Source organism: Anomaloglossus baeobatrachus, chromosome 8, assembly GCF_048569485.1.
Source record: "Anomaloglossus baeobatrachus isolate aAnoBae1 chromosome 8, aAnoBae1.hap1, whole genome shotgun sequence".
Classification (NCBI taxonomy): Eukaryota; Metazoa; Chordata; class Amphibia; order Anura; family Aromobatidae; genus Anomaloglossus; species Anomaloglossus baeobatrachus.
The window spans coordinates 57896041-57912361 of record NC_134360.1 but is presented as its reverse complement, the minus strand read 5'-3'; the positions used below and the strand labels follow the sequence as shown (position 1 = coordinate 57912361).

The following is a 16321-nucleotide window of genomic DNA, read 5'->3' as shown; positions in this document are numbered from 1 at the left end:
AGGCTCTTGCATGGCGGATGTCTTTGTTATTGTTGGGAACATCCTGGGCTCTGCTACCAGTGTTCAGAGTGGACGTCACCCAGCTTTCCAAGGCTCCTCCGGATCGGAAGACTCTGGTATGGTAGGACTTGTCCTGTCTTCTACTGCCAGTGGTCAGTCGGTTACTCAGCTTTCCCAGGCTCCTCCGGGTTGGATGGCTCTGATATGGTGGGACTTGTCCTGTCTTCTACTGCCAGTGGTCAGTCGGTTACTCAGCTTTCCCAGGCTCCTCCGGGTCGGATGGCTCTGATATGGTGGGACTTGTCCTGTGTTCTACTGCCAATGGTCAGTCGGTTACTCAGCTTTCCCAGGCTCCTCTGAGGTGGGACTTGTCCTGGGCTCTGTGGCTGGTGGTCTGGGTAGATGTCACCCAGCTTTCCCAGAAGTAGAACATGTAAGCACACGCTTACTCCCTCGTTGCGCTGCTGCCTCTGTGGGATGGATGGTATTTATCCTGGTGGGGGGACGTTCCTCCATGGCTATTTATATCCTCCATATAACAAAGCGGCACACTCCAGACCGTCTGCCTCCTGTGATTCCGCACCTCATCCCGGCCTCCATCTTTCTACCATTAGCCTCATGACTAACGTGCCCGTCTGTACCCTGGTACCAGCTGCCAGTGATGCTCGGGGTAACGTGTGCCTGCTCACCGTGGACTCCATCAGTGACCTACACAGCGTCCCCCCAGACATGGAGACCCCACAAGAGGAAGGTGAGTGCCACCTCAAACAGCTGTTAGAATACTGAAGAACTACAACTCCCAGCAAGCTGGGCTATTATTTACACCCAAATATCACTCTGAAACAATGTTTTACCACTATAGAATGAGAAATTACTTAGTTACCCCTAGCAACCAATCACAGCGCAGCTTTCATTTTACAACAGCAGTAAAGCAATGAAAGTTGCATGCTGGTTGCCATCTGGAACAGGCTTTATTTTTGTTTTTTATAGACTGAGTAGCTAAGTCCGCCCATTTGTATTATATCTCCCTCTTTTTCTAACTCCGCTTGCTGTCAGTGAATGGGAACATTCCTGTTCACTTTCAAAGGCTGAATACCCATTTTGACCTAATAAAGATGTCCATGTGTTGGAAGCCCCGCCAATTTTATTGGTTCAAGTTATTAAATTTATCGCTTCTCATCAATGATTTGTCGCCAGATTTAACACACCTACATACAACATTAAATACATGGATTAGACCTGATGAGGCTGCTGTACTCACTGAAAATCCATGCCATAATGGTATAATCCTATAGAAAAGTTTCCCTGCCTAATCAGTCCTGTATATTGTAATGTCAGCATTAGGCTAAATTGACTATTCGCTAAGGCGGGCTTTGCACACTACGACATCGCAGATGCGATGTCGGTGGGGTCAAATTGAAAATGACGCACATCCGGCATCGCATGCGACATCGTAGTGTGTAAAGGCTCGATGATACGATTAACGAGCGCAAAAGCGTCGTAATCGTATCATCGGTGCAGCGTCGGCGTAATCCATGATTACGCTGACGCGACAGTCCGATGTCGCTCCTCGCTCCTGCGGCAGCACACATCGCTGTGTGTGAAGCCGCAGGAGCGAGGAACATCTCCTACCGGCGTCACTGCGGCTTCCGTAGGATATGCGGAAGGAAGGAGATGGGCGGGATGTTTACATCCCACTCATCTCCGCCCCTCCGCTCCGATTGGCCGCCTGGCGTGCGACGTCGGTATGACGCCGCACAACCCGCCCCCTTAACAAGGAGGCGGGTCGCCGGCCAGAGCGACGGTCGCAGGACAGGTGAGTCCATGTGAAGCTGGCGTAGCGATAATGTTCGCTACGGCAGCTATCACAAGGAAATCGCTGCTGCAACCGGGGCGGGGACTATCGCGCTCGGCATCGCAGCATCAGCCTGCGATGTCGCAGCGTGCAAAGTACCCCTAACTCATCTGTTTTCCATGTTAAAAAAATGAAAAAAATCAATTTTTACTAAATGGACAAAAAAAATTGTTTTCACAACTTTTTTGTCACCAGATTGCTGCTGGATCCGTTCTAATGGATAATATCTGGACATGGGAACATCCTACAGGAGCTATTCTGACCTGAATTTTCACAATCAGTACACCAGCCTCCTCAGGCCTAAGATATATTTAATTTGTATTGTGACAGATTGATTTATATCACTTCTCTTATCCCATTTCATGTGCCGTCTTTATAGTAGATGGACACAGAGAAAAATCTCCGTCCTCACCGAGCAGCGACCACCCAGCCCCCAGGAGATATGGAGCCCCCTGTACAAATGCTCTCCTCGCCATCCTCATAGTCATTGTCCTTCTGAACATGAGCCTTATCTTCTACATTCTGCATCAGCATGGTGAGTCCAGGCGGTGTGATTATACTCTTACTGCCAGAGCTGCATTCACAATTCTGCTGGTTTCCTGCTAGCTCTAAGCCAAAGAACATCATTGCTCCACCCGGTCTTGTATCTGCACAATGCGAGCACAGCAGGGTAGTATAATGGGAGATGGAGGAAGGGGTACAGATGATGCTATGTCTATGGCAATGCAATACTGCAGAGCTAAACTGGAGTGTGTCTGCAGAAATATGGCTGCAGCTCTGGATGTGAACAGAGAAGACGATATGATATTACTAGAGATTGTGAAGCAACTCTGGAGGGGACTAGGGGATAAGACATGATGTAGTAGCAGAACAGTGACCACAGCTCTGGAGGATAAGACATGATGTAACAACAGAATACCGACCGCAGCTCTGGGTGTGATTGGAGGATAGGACATGATGTAACAACAGAATACCGACCGCAGCTCTGGGTGTGATTGGAGGATGACATGAAGTAACGGCAAAATAGTGACCACAGCTCTGGAGGATAAGACATGATATAGCAGCTGACTAGTAATCGCAGCTCTGGAGGTGACCAAAGGATAAGACATGATGTAGAAGCAGAATAGTGACCACAGCTCTGGAGGTGACCAAATGATAAGACATGATATAGCAGCAGAACTGTGACTGCAGCTCTGGAGGTGACTGGAGTAGAAGACATGATGTGACAGCAGAATAGTGACCGCAGCTCTGAAGAATAAATACATGATGTAACAGCAGAATAGTGATTGCAGCTCTGGAGATTACTGAAGCATAAGATATGATGTAAAGGCAGTGTAACAGAAGAAATTTTTAATAATATGGAGAAATCTCCATTCCATATATCATTTACAGGAAAACAGGACTTTCTGCTGCGTGCACTCACTGAAAGGTTTGACACCAATTGTCTGCAGCCAACTGTTCATCATGAGAGCAACGGCCAAAAGTGACAGTAAATCTGGGGTTCCTCACTGGGCAGGGACACTGCAGAGCAATGGAAGAGGGGTCTGAAAAGTGACCATCACTCCTGAATCTACAAACCACACAACCAGATCCAAAAGGACTGCTGCCGTGAGAGCTCAGGATCTGTCGTCTTGGGACGCAGCGCCATTGTGTCCTCCCCAGGCTCTACGCACATTCCTATTACCACCTCTGATTCTGCAGGCGGGATGAGCGCAACCGGAAATCACCTGCTCACACCGCTAAACACCAAGAGGAGTAGAACGCTTTATCGCCCACCGTAATGAGACGTGAGGACTTATTTCTAAGACTGCAACACATTTGTATTATTGTTTCATATAAGAATTGAGTTTTGCTATATAAAAAAAAAAAAATATATATATATTTTGTATAAAGATTACACTACAGGATCTTGAGCTGGTGGTGGGTTCTGTCATCTCCACTGCCTGGTGTAACAGCTATACACCCGATTCATAATTACCAATTTTTATGAAGTTACTTCTCTATTTTTTGTCTTCGTTGATATCTTTATCACAAAATTCTTCAAATTGGCGCATGCGGTTCAGGAATTTTGCGCACAGTAAAAAAATGTTCTTTGTCTCAAACTTTTCTTGAGACTTTTTAGCATTACAAAAAGCCGCACGTTCCAAAAAAGGGTTGCAAAAATTTCAGGCCTGCAAAAAGTCACTCTACGGGAGGATTGGAGTTTATTTTCACAAAAATCTTGCCACTTTTTAAGAAGTAGCAATTGATGATGCAGGCAAAATATATGGAAACTCCAAACCTTACTCACAGTGACAAATTAAATATATATCTATATACACTGTATATATACAGTATATAATAAAAAAGGTGAATACATACAAAATATAGTTAACAAAAGGCTCAAGCTCAAAAAAAGAGTGGCACAAATAAAAAAAACTGATGAAAAACACCAAAAAGTAGAAAATAAATACAAAAAAATGAATCAGGGCCGTTCTTCTTCCACAATGGAGGGCAGCAAAGCTCTGTCCAAACACTGCAGGAGGTGGCACACCATTGTCCAGTCCTGCAAACCCCAAGAGCTCACCATAAACTTTCAGAATTGTGATTGCTGCTCTGGGTATGACCAGAGCGTAAGATAAACTATGAGGTCAGGCAAGGAAAGCTAAAGGGTTTATACATTGTAAAATGTTGTCCAGACCCTTAGGGTATGTGCGCACGTTGCGTTCTGCCGTGACAAATATTCCGAAGCGTTTTGTCACTGCATGTGCGTTTCAGATTTATTTTGAATGCAGAATGGATGCAGAATTCGTGCGTTCTGGATGCTTGCTCTGCAATAGAGCGGGAAAAGCATCCAAAGCACAAAAAGAAGTGACATGTTGCTTTTAAGAACGCAGCGATTCGGCCATAAATTTCAGCATAAAAATCGCTGCGTTCTAAAACGCAACGTGCGCATGGAATTTGCACAAGTTACATAGACTTTGCTGGGGACGCAGAACACATGCGTTTACGCTGCCTAAACGCATGTGTGGCGCCCTGGGCAAGCCAGGACGTCACAAGCACTACACCAACACACCCCACACTCCCGGTCAGGCACACCAAAGTCAGACAAAAATGCTTGTTGCCTCCCTCCAGGGGCTGATGCTCACACCAGGGGGTGGGCCAGGCGAATGGTCCCGCCCACCGAGGAGTGCACAGTCCTTGAGGCGGGAAAAGGAGGGAGTTGAGATTAGAGTTTGAAGTGGAAGGAGTGAAGTGGTAGAGGAGCGGACAGAAAGTGGTCCAGGTGTGTGGCCCGGACGGAACAGCAAGGTTGGCAGACGGTGGTGACCGTCTGCAGGAGAGGCCGATTGGAGTGAGCCGTAAGGACCGTGGACGGGCGGTGGCCCGGCGGTACCAGACCGGTACACAAAGAGAAGCCAGCACCATCCGGCAGGGGCTTACAGACCCCGACAAGGCTAGGAGTCGCCGTGCAATTTGTCAAATCCGTTAGCGAAGGGAACCTCCTGGGTTTCCCAGCAGCCAAGTCCCGACAGAAGGCAACAGTCCAACCGTTAGAGGGAAACACAGTCACTGCCAAGGCTAAAGTTCCCAGGGCCAGAGCCTGCGGGCAAAAGGGGCTCCTTCAGCAACGTCCAAGCTGGAGGAGCGGGTTACCGGTGGGAACCCATTGGAACCGTCTACACTACACAGGTGCAGGGAAAGGCAGTCACCTGCCGGGAGGAGAAACACCGCAGCTGTCCGTGGGACCCGTCCATCCAGCCGTTTGTTTTACCGGAGACTCTGTGTTTATCATTGGCTGAGTGAGTACCACCGTGCCGTGCGGCACAGCGCTGCCCCCGCACCTCATCAGGCCCCGTAACCCGCCTGCCATCCATCCCTACCCCATCACCGGGCCCCGGGACAACCAACCCCCTACCCACGGAGGGGAGAACTAACATCCAGGCTGCTCCCTGCCATCGCTCCCGGGATCCCCGTGCAGAGCAGCGGTGGTATCACCAACCTCACCACAACCGTGGGTGGCGTCACGAACAATATCAAATCCCCACAATCAAACCCCCCTTTTCACTCGCGGGCGAGGAGCGCCGCTCGAGTCCCTGGGATCCGGCCCACCGCTTGAGCCACCACCGAGCAGCAGCAGCCGGACCCGAGCAGTGGGAGAGCGCAGCGTCCCCTCCTCCGCCCGAGACAACTTGGCGTCACAAACAGGATCTTACCGCTCTGCCGTCAGGTAGAGGTGCGCCTTGTGACCGCCGGAGGTGTCCGGCCGAAAAATTTGTGAAGCCGCCATCTTGGGCGCGAAAGATTCCCGCTCGAGCGTCTCCTCGAGCAGTAGAAGCGCGAAGGCTGAAACCCCGCCCCCGTAGAGGAGGTACCGGAAGGAAACTAAGGGGGACTGATGGCGTCTGGCCGCATGTAGCCCGTGGCTATGGAAGCAGGGACGCCAGGACCCTGCGACCATTTACTGGTTCCTGGAAGAGGCCGCTGCTAAGGATGCTGAGTCCAACCGACAACACTGTGGTCCCCGCGCCTGGCACCGCAGCGTGGGTGGAAGTCCGGACCGTCCAGCTAAGCAGCCGTCTGCAGGTCCGCATGCAGCTCCTCCTGGAGGAGTGGGAGGCCGACATGGCGGAAGTGGTGGCGGCCATACGGAGACGCGAGGTGAAGGGAGTCTTGGAAGGGAGCGTAAGTGACCCACGCCCCTGTAGCCCTAGTGGGTCAGTCATCGCAGCCGAGGGACCCGGTCCATACCCGCTCGCCCTGGTACCTCCCCCGCTACCCGTGTTGGCTGCTGCTGCCCCGCCACTAGGCCCGCAACCACCACCACCGGTAGCGGTACCCTGCCAATCCGCCCCGGCGGACCGACCTGCAGCAGAAGCTCGTGACCGCCCTGATCCGCTTCCATGGAAGAAGCCGAAGGCTGAGCCCGTCAGCAAAGATGCACCGAAGGCACAGCGGGGATGCAGCTGCCAGGAGGCAGAGCAGGCCATATCACAGTGGGGTCCCTCATTACCGAAGGTACCGGTCGTAGCCGGCACAGGGGGACTCCGGCTGGGCCCGTCCCCCACACCGCCTGAACCGGAGCAAGCAGAAAGTGCTCCGCACGGGAGCGGCAGCAAAGGCAGCTGCGCCGCGGGATTGCTGATTAAGAAAGAAAAGTTAGAGCATGGTAGTGGTTCCCGGTTACCTTGCTGTCGGTACCCATTGGGACTCTGCTGACGTTCCAGACGGCCCTCAAGGCTAAGGAGTCCGGTTGGAGGAGCAGTCGTACCCGCATCATCGACAGCTGAAAATGAAGTCCTGTGGGACAGTGTCACCCCTGTGTGAGGGTGGCGTTGGAGGCTCGTGCTGTTCGATGGTGGACTGTGAGAAAGCTGCAGGAGGAAGCTCTACCGGAGCCAGGTGTTGTGGATGGCCCCTGGGACCCAGCTGCAGCTGACAGTCCCCGTTGGGACCCTACGGCAAGTCCCCGTTGGGACCACCAAAGTACCGTTGTGAAAGTTTTGAAAATGATAAGTGAATGATTACCGAAGAAGTTACCTGATTTTCAACCCTGATTTAAACCGGTCGTTGCCGGCAACTGTTGTCCCCGTGGGGACTGTTTGCAATCAATGCGTAGAAACTGTTACGGACAAGCCCGAGAACTGGCAGGGCAACCACAAACTAAGTGGCATGTAAATAAAAATGTTGGCTAAACAGTTACCGCCTCCGGAGAGGCTGATTTGGAGTATGGGCCTGGAGGGAAGTGATGGCCCAGGCCCGCCACTACCGCAACCGGTGGCGATCCTCCGGGGGTTTCAGGGGTTCCCCATGAACGTGGGGCCCCTGAAAAGGACAGAACCCGCTCGGGTAACTTGTGCTGGACTGGGGTCAAGGGGTGCTGCCCGTTTGCTTAGAGGCAGCATCAGGGCCAGGTTGCTTGGGTGGGAGAGAGCGGAAGCCGTTACCGTTAGCAACGTTTAAGAATGTGCCTCCCGATGTGGGAAGATTGAAAAAAAGTGTTTTTATATGTTTTACCGTTTATCTTTTTCAGTTGTGAAAATAAAACCAGTGATGGACGGGCAGCCCGCGGACGGTCTGCATTTTACTAAGGGGGAATGTGGCGCCCTGGGCAAGCCAGGACGTCACAAGCACTACACCAACACACCCCACACTCCCGGTCAGGCACACCAAAGTCAGACAAAAACCCTTGTTGCCTCCCTCCAGGGGCTGATGCTCACACCAGGGGGTGGGCCAGGCGGTTGGTCCCGCCCACCGAGGAGTGCACAGTCCTGGAGGCGGGAAAAGGAAGGAGTTGAGTTTTAGAGTTTGAAGTGGAAGGAGTGAAGTGGTAGAGGAGCGGACAGAAAGTGGTCCAGGTGTGTGGCCCGGACGGAACAGCAAGGTTGGCAGACGGTGGTGACCGTCTGCAGGAGAGGCCGATTGGAGTGAGCCGTAAGGACCGTGGACGGGCGGTGGCCCGGCGGTACCGGACCGGTACGCAAAGAGAAGCCAGCACCATCCGGCAGGGGCTTACGGACCCCGACAAGGCTAGGAGTCGCCGTGCAATTTGTCAAATCCGTTAGCGAAGGGAACCTCCTGGGTTTCCCAGCAGCCAAGTCCCAACAGAAGGCAACAGTCCAACCGTTAGAGGGAAACACAGTCACCGCCAAGGCTAAAGTTCCCAGGGCCAGAGCCTGCGGGCAAAAGGGGCTCCTTCAGCAACCTTCAAGCTGGAGAAGCGGGTTACCGGTGGGAACCCATTGGAGCCGTCTACACTACACAGGTGCAGGGAAAGGCAGTCACCATCAACCTGCCGGGAGGAGAAACACCGCAGCCGTCTATGGGACCCGTCCATCCAGCCGTTTGTTTTACCGGAGACTCTGTGTTTATCATTGGCTGAGTGAGTACCACCGTGCCGTGCGGCACAGCGCTGCCCCCGCGACCCTGCACCTCACCAGGCCCCGTAACCCGCCTGCCATCCATCCCTACCCCATCACCGGGCCCCGGGACAACCAACCCCCTACCCACGGAGGGGAGAACTAACATCCAGGCTGCTCCCTGCCATCGCTCCCGGGATCCCCGTCCAGAGCAGCGGTGGTGTCACCAACCTCACCACAACCGTGGGTGGCGTCACGGACAATATCAAATCCCCACAATCAAACCCCCCTTTTCACTCACGGGCGAGGAGCGCCGCTTGAGTCCCCGGGATCCGGCCCACCGCTCAAGCCACCACCGAGCAGCAGCAGCAGCCGGACCCGAGCAGTGGGAGAGCGCAGCGTCCCCTCCTCCGCCCGCGACACATGCAAAATGTACACATGTGCACATGGCCTTACCCTTCAATCAATCCTTCCCTCCCCCAGCTTTGATAATGCAGTTAGGACAAATCAAGACAATATCTTAACTTTCGATGAGACACAAAGCAGCAGATTTGTTTTTATTAAGAGCACGTGTCTACTTTGACAGAAAATGGGGAAACTTTTGGTGCATATTGGGAAATCTTGTTTTAGACCTTTAAAGTTTATAGCGAGGTTCGTGCTGAACTCAATGATGGGACGTGGTCCGGTGATTAGAGATGCACCACTATGATAAATACTGAGCTTCTTCTGACTTTCCAGTATAAGGTTCCACCATCTGTATATAGGGCAGGATTCACCCCAGTATCTTCAGGAAACGTAGGGTAAGGCACACACTTGTGAGAGTCTGCAGAATATTCACGTCCTGCAGAGTCCTCTCATCTCCTCCTGAACCACATCAGATACATTTTTTCATCCAAAATATTGGATCCCCACGGAAGTCCCTGTATGGGGTGTTCAAGGAAAAAACAGTTGTTCCCTGATGTGTTGGTGGAAGAGATGGACGTGATGAGGGTCTAGGTAGAGGAGGAGGTGGTGGTGGTGGCGGCATGGAGCAAGGTACAGGAGCACGTGTTGGACGAGGTGGCAGTAGAGGCACGGAACAGAGTCCAAGAGGAGGCGGTGGCTGCATGGAGCAGGGTCCAGGAGGAGGAGGTGGCGGCATGGAGCAGGGTCCAGGAGGAGGAGGAGGCGGCGGCATGGAGCAGGGTCCAGGAGGAGGTGGCGGCATGGAGCAGGGTCCAGGACGAGGAGGAGGCGGCGGCATTGAGCAGGGTCCAGGAGGAGGAGGCGGCATGGAGCAGGGTCCAGGAGGAGGAGGCGGCGGCATGGAGCAGGGTCCAGGAGGAGGCGGCGGCTGCATGGAGCAGGGTCCAGGAGGAGGAGGTGGCGGCAGCAGCATGGGGCAGGGTCCAGGAGGATGCAATGGAGGTGTGGAGCAGAGGTCAGGAAGGAGTTGTGATGTTGGAGATATGAAGGAGAGGTAATGAGCAGGAGGTGGTGGTGATGTGGGAGGTGCGGAGCAGAGGTCAGGAGTAGCTTGGAACCAGGGTCTAGAAGCAGGAGGTGGGGACGTGGAGCAGAGATCGGGAGGAGGTGGTGTGGAGTGGTGTCCAGGAGCAGATTGTAGACGTGGTGACATTGAGCAGAGGTCCGGAGGAGGTGGAGACGTAGAGCAGAGGTCCGGAGGAGGTGGTGGAGACATGGAGCAGAGGTCCGGAGGAGGTGGTAGCAGAGGAGAGGTGCAGCAGAGGTCCGGAGGTAGTAGTGGAGATGTGGAGCAGAGATCAGGAGGAGGTGGTAGAGACATGGAGCAGAAGTCAGGAGAAGATGGCAGTGGTGGAGCTATGGAGAATAGATCAGGAGCAAGTGGAGGTGGCGATATGGAGCAGAGATCAGGAGCAGGTGTACAGCAGGGTCCAGCAGCAGATAGTGAAGACATGGAACTGAGGTCAGACGCAAGTGATGTTGGAGACGTGGAGCAGAGATCTGGAGCAGGTGCTGGAGTCACAAGTAAAGGACATGGAGCTGCAGATGAGGAGGCGAGAGAATGATTTGAGATAGGGTCCATCCTACAGGCCGCCATCCTCTGGATCATGGCGGCAGGCAGCAGGTTGTTTAGACTGCCCATATTGTGCACAGGTTCTGACAAGCGATACCCAAGGTGGTGGTAGAAGTCTTGCTTGTCGTGGGTGGTCAGATACATGTTTTGGAAACCCTTCACTTTTGCGTACCTCTCAGTGGCCTCCATTAGCTTCCGTCCATAGCCTTTACCGCGTAGTTCAGCACGGACAATTACTGATTCCACAAACAGGCTGTCTGGGAGACCCACCACCCTAGAAAGTCTGGCATGACCCAGGACAGGGCCCTCCGTGGCCCCAATAAGCACCAGACAGACAGGGAATTCCTCGGAGGACTGCTCTAGGGAGTGCATACGAGCCCCCAGACTCCGCTTCCATGTTTGGTTCAGGAGCTCTGCACAGGATGCAGTGAGGTCTGGACGACGGTGAAGGGGCACAAGCACAACATGGTCGGCAGCGGCTGCCCTGTCAGGGAGAGGAAAGAGGAGCCAAGAGATGAACCAGAAACAGAATAATCACAGGTCTCACTGCACAGGACAAGAGAGGCCCCAATACTGACCCCAGGGAAGAAATGGGACACTCAGCACTGTAACTACGGGGTGAGGCTGGGGTCTGTGGACATTGCGTTGGGGGGGGGGTGTCTGTGGATATGGAGGGGGGGTCTGTGGAGTTACATATGGGAGTGGGTCTGTGGATGTGTAGTTACATATGGGGGGCGATGTGGAGTTACTTATGGGAGGGGGTCTGTGGAGTTACATATGGGGGGGGCTGTGAATGTGGAGTTACATATGGGAGGGGTGACTGTGAATGTGGAGTTACATATGGGAGGGGGGGGGTCTGTGAATGTGGAGTTACATATGGGAGGGGGGGGGGGGTCTGTGAATGTGGAGTTACACATGGGAGGGGGGGGTCTGTGAATGTGGAGTTACACATGGGAGGGGGGGGGGTCTGTGAATGTGGAGTTACACATGGGAGGGGGGGGGGGGTCTGTGAATGTGGAGTTACATATGGGAGGGGGGGGGGGTCTGTGAATGTGGAGTTACATATGGGAGGGGGGGGGGTCTGTGGATGTGGAGTTACACATGGGAGGGGGGGGGGGTCTGTGGATGTGGAGTTACACATGGGAGGGGGTCTGTGGATGTGGAGTTACACATGGGAGGGGGTCTGTGGATGTGGAGTTACACATGGGAGGGGGTCTGTGGATGTGGAGTTACACATGGGAGGGGGTCTGTGGATGTGGAGTTACACATGGGAGGGGGTCTGTGGATGTGGAGTTACACATGGGAGGGGGTCTGTGGATGTGGAGTTACACATGGGAGGGGGTCTGTGGATGTGGAGTTACACATGGGAGGGGGTCTGTGGATGTGGAGTTACACATGGGAGGGGGTCTGTGGATGTGGAGTTACACATGGGAGGGGGTCTGTGGATGTGGAGTTACACATGGGAGGGGGTCTGTGGATGTGGAGTTACACATGGGAGGGGGTCTGTGGATGTGGAGTTACACATGGGAGGGGGTCTGTGGATGTGGAGTTACACATGGGAGGGGGTCTGTGGATGTGGAGTTACACATGGGAGGGGGTCTGTGGATGTGGAGTTACACATGGGAGGGGGTCTGTGGATGTGGAGTTACACATGGGAGGGGGTCTGTGGATGTGGAGTTACACATGGGAGGGGGTCTGTGGATGTGGAGTTACACATGGGAGGGGGTCTGTGGATGTGGAGTTACACATGGGAGGGGGTCTGTGGATGTGGAGTTACACATGGGAGGGGGTCTGTGGATGTGGAGTTACACATGGGAGGGGGTCTGTGGATGTGGAGTTACACATGGGAGGGGGTCTGTGGATGTGGAGTTACACATGGGAGGGGGTCTGTGGATGTGGAGTTACACATGGGAGGGGGTCTGTGGATGTGGAGTTACACATGGGAGGGGGTCTGTGGATGTGGAGTTACACATGGGAGGGGGTCTGTGGATGTGGAGTTACACATGGGAGGGGGTCTGTGGATGTGGAGTTACACATGGGAGGGGGTCTGTGGATGTGGAGTTACACATGGGAGGGGGTCTGTGGATGTGGAGTTACACATGGGAGGGGGTCTGTGGATGTGGAGTTACACATGGGAGGGGGTCTGTGGATGTGGAGTTACACATGGGAGGGGGTCTGTGGATGTGGAGTTACACATGGGAGGGGGTCTGTGGATGTGGAGTTACACATGGGAGGGGGTCTGTGGATGTGGAGTTACACATGGGAGGGGGCGGGGTCTGTGGATGTGGCGTTACACATGGCAGGGGGGGGGGGTCTGTGGATGTGGAGTTACACATGGGAGGGGGGGGGGGGTCTGTGGATGTGGAGTTACACATGGGAGGGGGGGGGTCTGTGGATGTGGAGTTACACATGGGAGGGGGGGGGTCTGTGGATGTGGAGTTACACATGGGAGGGGGGGTCTGTGGATGTGGAGTTACACATGGGAGGGGGGGTCTGTGGATGTGGAGTTACACATGGGAGGGGGGGGGTCTGTGGATGTGGAGTTACACATGGGAGGGGGGGGTCTGTGGATGTGGAGTTACACATGGGAGGGGGGGGTCTGTGGATGTGGAGTTACACATGGGAGGAGGGGGGTCTGTGGATGTGGAGTTACACATGGGAGGAGGGGAGGGGTCTGTGGATGAGGAGTTACACATGGGAGGGGGTCTGTGGAGTTACATATGGGGGGTGGGGTCTGTGAATGTGGAGATACATATGGGAGGGTGTCTGTGAATGTGGAGTTACACATGGGAGAGGTGATCTGTGAATGTGGAGTTACACATGGGAGGGGGGGGGGTCTGTGGATGTGGAGTTACACATGGGAGGGGGGGGGGGTCTGTGGATGTGGAGTTACACATGGGAGGGGGGGGGGGTCTGTGGATGTGGAGTTACACATGGGAGGGGGGGGTCTGTGGATGTGGAGTTACACATGGGAGGGGGGGTCTGTGGATGTGGAGTTACACATGGGAGGGGGGGGGTCTGTGGATGTGGAGTTACACATGGGAGGGGGGGGGTCTGTGGATGTGGAGTTACACATGGGAGGAGGGGGGTCTGTGGATGTGGAGTTACACATGGGAGGAGGGGAGGGGTCTGTGGATGAGGAGTTACACATGGGAGGGTGTCTGTGGAGTTACACATGGGAGGGGGTCTGTGGACGTGGAGTTACACATGGGAGGGGGTCTGTGGACGTGGAGTTACACATGGGAGGGGGGTCTGTGGACGTGGAGTTACACATGGGAGGGGGGTCTGTGGACGTGGAGTTACACATGGGAGGGTGGTCTGTGGACGTGGAGTTACACATGGGAGGGTGGTCTGTGGACGTGGAGTTACACATGGGAGGGTGGTCTGTGGACGTGGAGTTACACATGGGAGGGGGGTCTGTGGACGTGGAGTTACACATGGGAGGGTGGTCTGTGGACGTGGAGTTACACATGGGAGGGTGGTCTGTGGACGTGGCGTTACATATGGGGTAGGGTCTGGATGTGGTGTTAGATATGAGGGGGTTCTGTGGATGTGGTGTTAGATATGGGGGGGTCTGTGGATATGGTGTTAGATATGGGGGGGTCTGTGGATATGGTGTTAGATATGGAGAGGCTCTGGATGTGGTGTTATATATGGGAGGGGTCTATGGTTGTGTTTACATATGGGGGGTTCCTTTGGATGTGGTGTTAGATATGGGGGAGGGTCTGTGGATGTGGTGTTAGATATGGGGGGGGTCGTCTGTGGATGTGGTGTTAGATATGGGGCGGAGGTCTGTGGATGTGGTGTTAGATATGGGGGGGTCTGTGGATGTGGGGTTACATATGGAGAGGCTCTGTATGTGGTGTTACATATGGGAGGGGTCTATGGTCGTGGTTACATATTGGGGGGGTCTGTTGATGTGGTGGTTTTACATATAGGGGGGTTCCTATGGATGTGGAGTTATATATGGGCGGTCTATGGATGTGGTTACATGATAGGGGGGGGGGGTCTGTCAATGTGGTGTTACATATGGGGGGTCGCTCTCTGTTCTCACATTCGTCCCCAGCACATTTTACCCTATTTGGACTCACCCGGCTTCTTCGCTGTCCTTCATGCGCTTCCAGATTTTCTGGCCAATCACAAGTCGTTACGTCACAGGGTCAGCTGGGATGAGCGCAGGGGATGATGGGAGATGTGGGTTTTTCTTTATTTCGTCGCTTAGTGCAATTACTTGTGCGGCCACAAGAGGGAGCAGCGCTGTGTCTGTGAGGCCGCGGCTGTGGTGTCCCCTTTCCGCCCGGTTTTGCGCCGTCCTCTGCTCTCGCGCTGCCCTGATAACGGTCTGCGGACGTTATGGCGCGCTTCTCCGGCCGCTTCTTCTGGTTTCTGTCAGGAACTGACATTTACCTCATTGGTCTCAGCGGGTGATGATTAAGAGCCGCACTATGGCCGGCGGCCTCGACATCTCCCTGCCGCTCTATCTTGTGCTGGAGTTACTGAAAGTCGCGAAATGCGTGGTGACATATCGCAACTGTCACGTCTGTTCACACAGCGCAGACCTCCGTGTGCTAATGGACGCCACAACGTAAGGATGGGGGGGGGGTGACCAGAGGAAAAGACAGGATGTGATAGCAGAATAGTGACTTCAGCTCTGGTGGATAAGACATGATGTAGTAGCAGAATAGTGACTTCAGCTCTGGTGGATAAGACATGATGTAGTAGCAGAATAGTGACCGCAGCTCTGGAGGATAAGACATGATGTAGTAGCAGAATAGTGACCGCAGCTCTGGAGGATAAGACATGATGTAGTAGCAGAATAGTGACCGCAGCTCTGGAGGATAAGACATGATGTAGTAGCAGAATAGTGACCGCAGCTCTGGAGGATAAGACATGATGTAGTAGCAGAATAGTGACCGCAGCTCTGGAGAATAAGACATGATGTGATAGCAGAATAGTGACTGCAGCTCTGGAGGATAAGACATGATGTAGTAGCAGAATAGTGACCGCAGCTCTGGAGAATAAGACATGATGTGATAGCAGAATAGTGACTGCAGCTCTGGTGGATAAGACATGATGTAATAGCAGAATAGTGACCGCAGCTCTGGAAGATAAGACATGATGTAGTAGCATAATAGTGACCGCAGCTCTGGAGAATAAGACATGATGTGATAGCAGAATAGTGACTGCAGCTCTGGTGGATAAGACATGATGTAATAGCAGAATAGTGACCGCAGCTCTGGAGAATAAGACATGATGTGATAGCAGAATAGTGACCGCAGCTCTGGTGGATAAGACATGATGTAATAGCAGAATAGTGACCGCAGCTCTGGAGGATAAGACATGATGTAGTAGCAGAATAGTGACCGCAGCTCTGGAGGATAAGACATGATGTAATAGCAGAATAGTGACCGCAGCTCTGGAGAATAAGACATGATGTGATAGCAGAATAGTGACCGCAGCTCTGGTGGATAAGACATGATGTAATAGCAGAATAGTGACCGCAGCTCTGGAGGATAAGACATGATGTAGTAGCAGAATAGTGACCGCAGCTCTGGAGGATAAGACTTGATGTAGTAGCAGAATGGTGAC

The 16321-nt window shown here is 53.4% G+C and overlaps 1 protein-coding gene and 1 long non-coding RNA gene across 2 annotated transcripts; one reads left to right on the top strand and one right to left on the bottom strand.

Moving 5' to 3' along the window:
- Window positions 1-298: 298 nt before the first annotated feature.
- On the top strand, window positions 299-3913 carry LOC142249198 (uncharacterized). Its single transcript, XR_012725009.1, has 3 exons — window positions 299-751; window positions 2235-2390; window positions 3248-3913. It is a non-coding gene; the product is annotated as an uncharacterized LOC142249198 (long non-coding RNA).
- A 5318-nt stretch (window positions 3914-9231) lies between these two features.
- On the bottom strand, window positions 9232-15054 carry NAA80 (N-alpha-acetyltransferase 80, NatH catalytic subunit). The gene is made up of 2 exons (XM_075321673.1): window positions 14824-15054; window positions 9232-11216 (listed from the first exon to the last, which is right to left on the bottom strand). Exons 1-2 carry the CDS (start codon window positions 14844-14846, stop codon window positions 9569-9571), a joined length of 1671 nt encoding a protein of 556 aa, XP_075177788.1. The 5' UTR covers window positions 14847-15054; the 3' UTR covers window positions 9232-9568.
- Between the last annotated feature and the right edge of the window lie 1267 nt (window positions 15055-16321).

Coding starts and splice junctions, on each gene's coding strand:
- NAA80 (XM_075321673.1), bottom strand. CDS start 14,846: ATGAAGGACAGCGAAGAAGCCGG. Junction 11,217..14,823: donor AAGGACAGCGAAGAAGCCGG/GTGAGTCCAAAT, acceptor TCTCCCTGACAG/GGCAGCCGCTGCCGACCATG.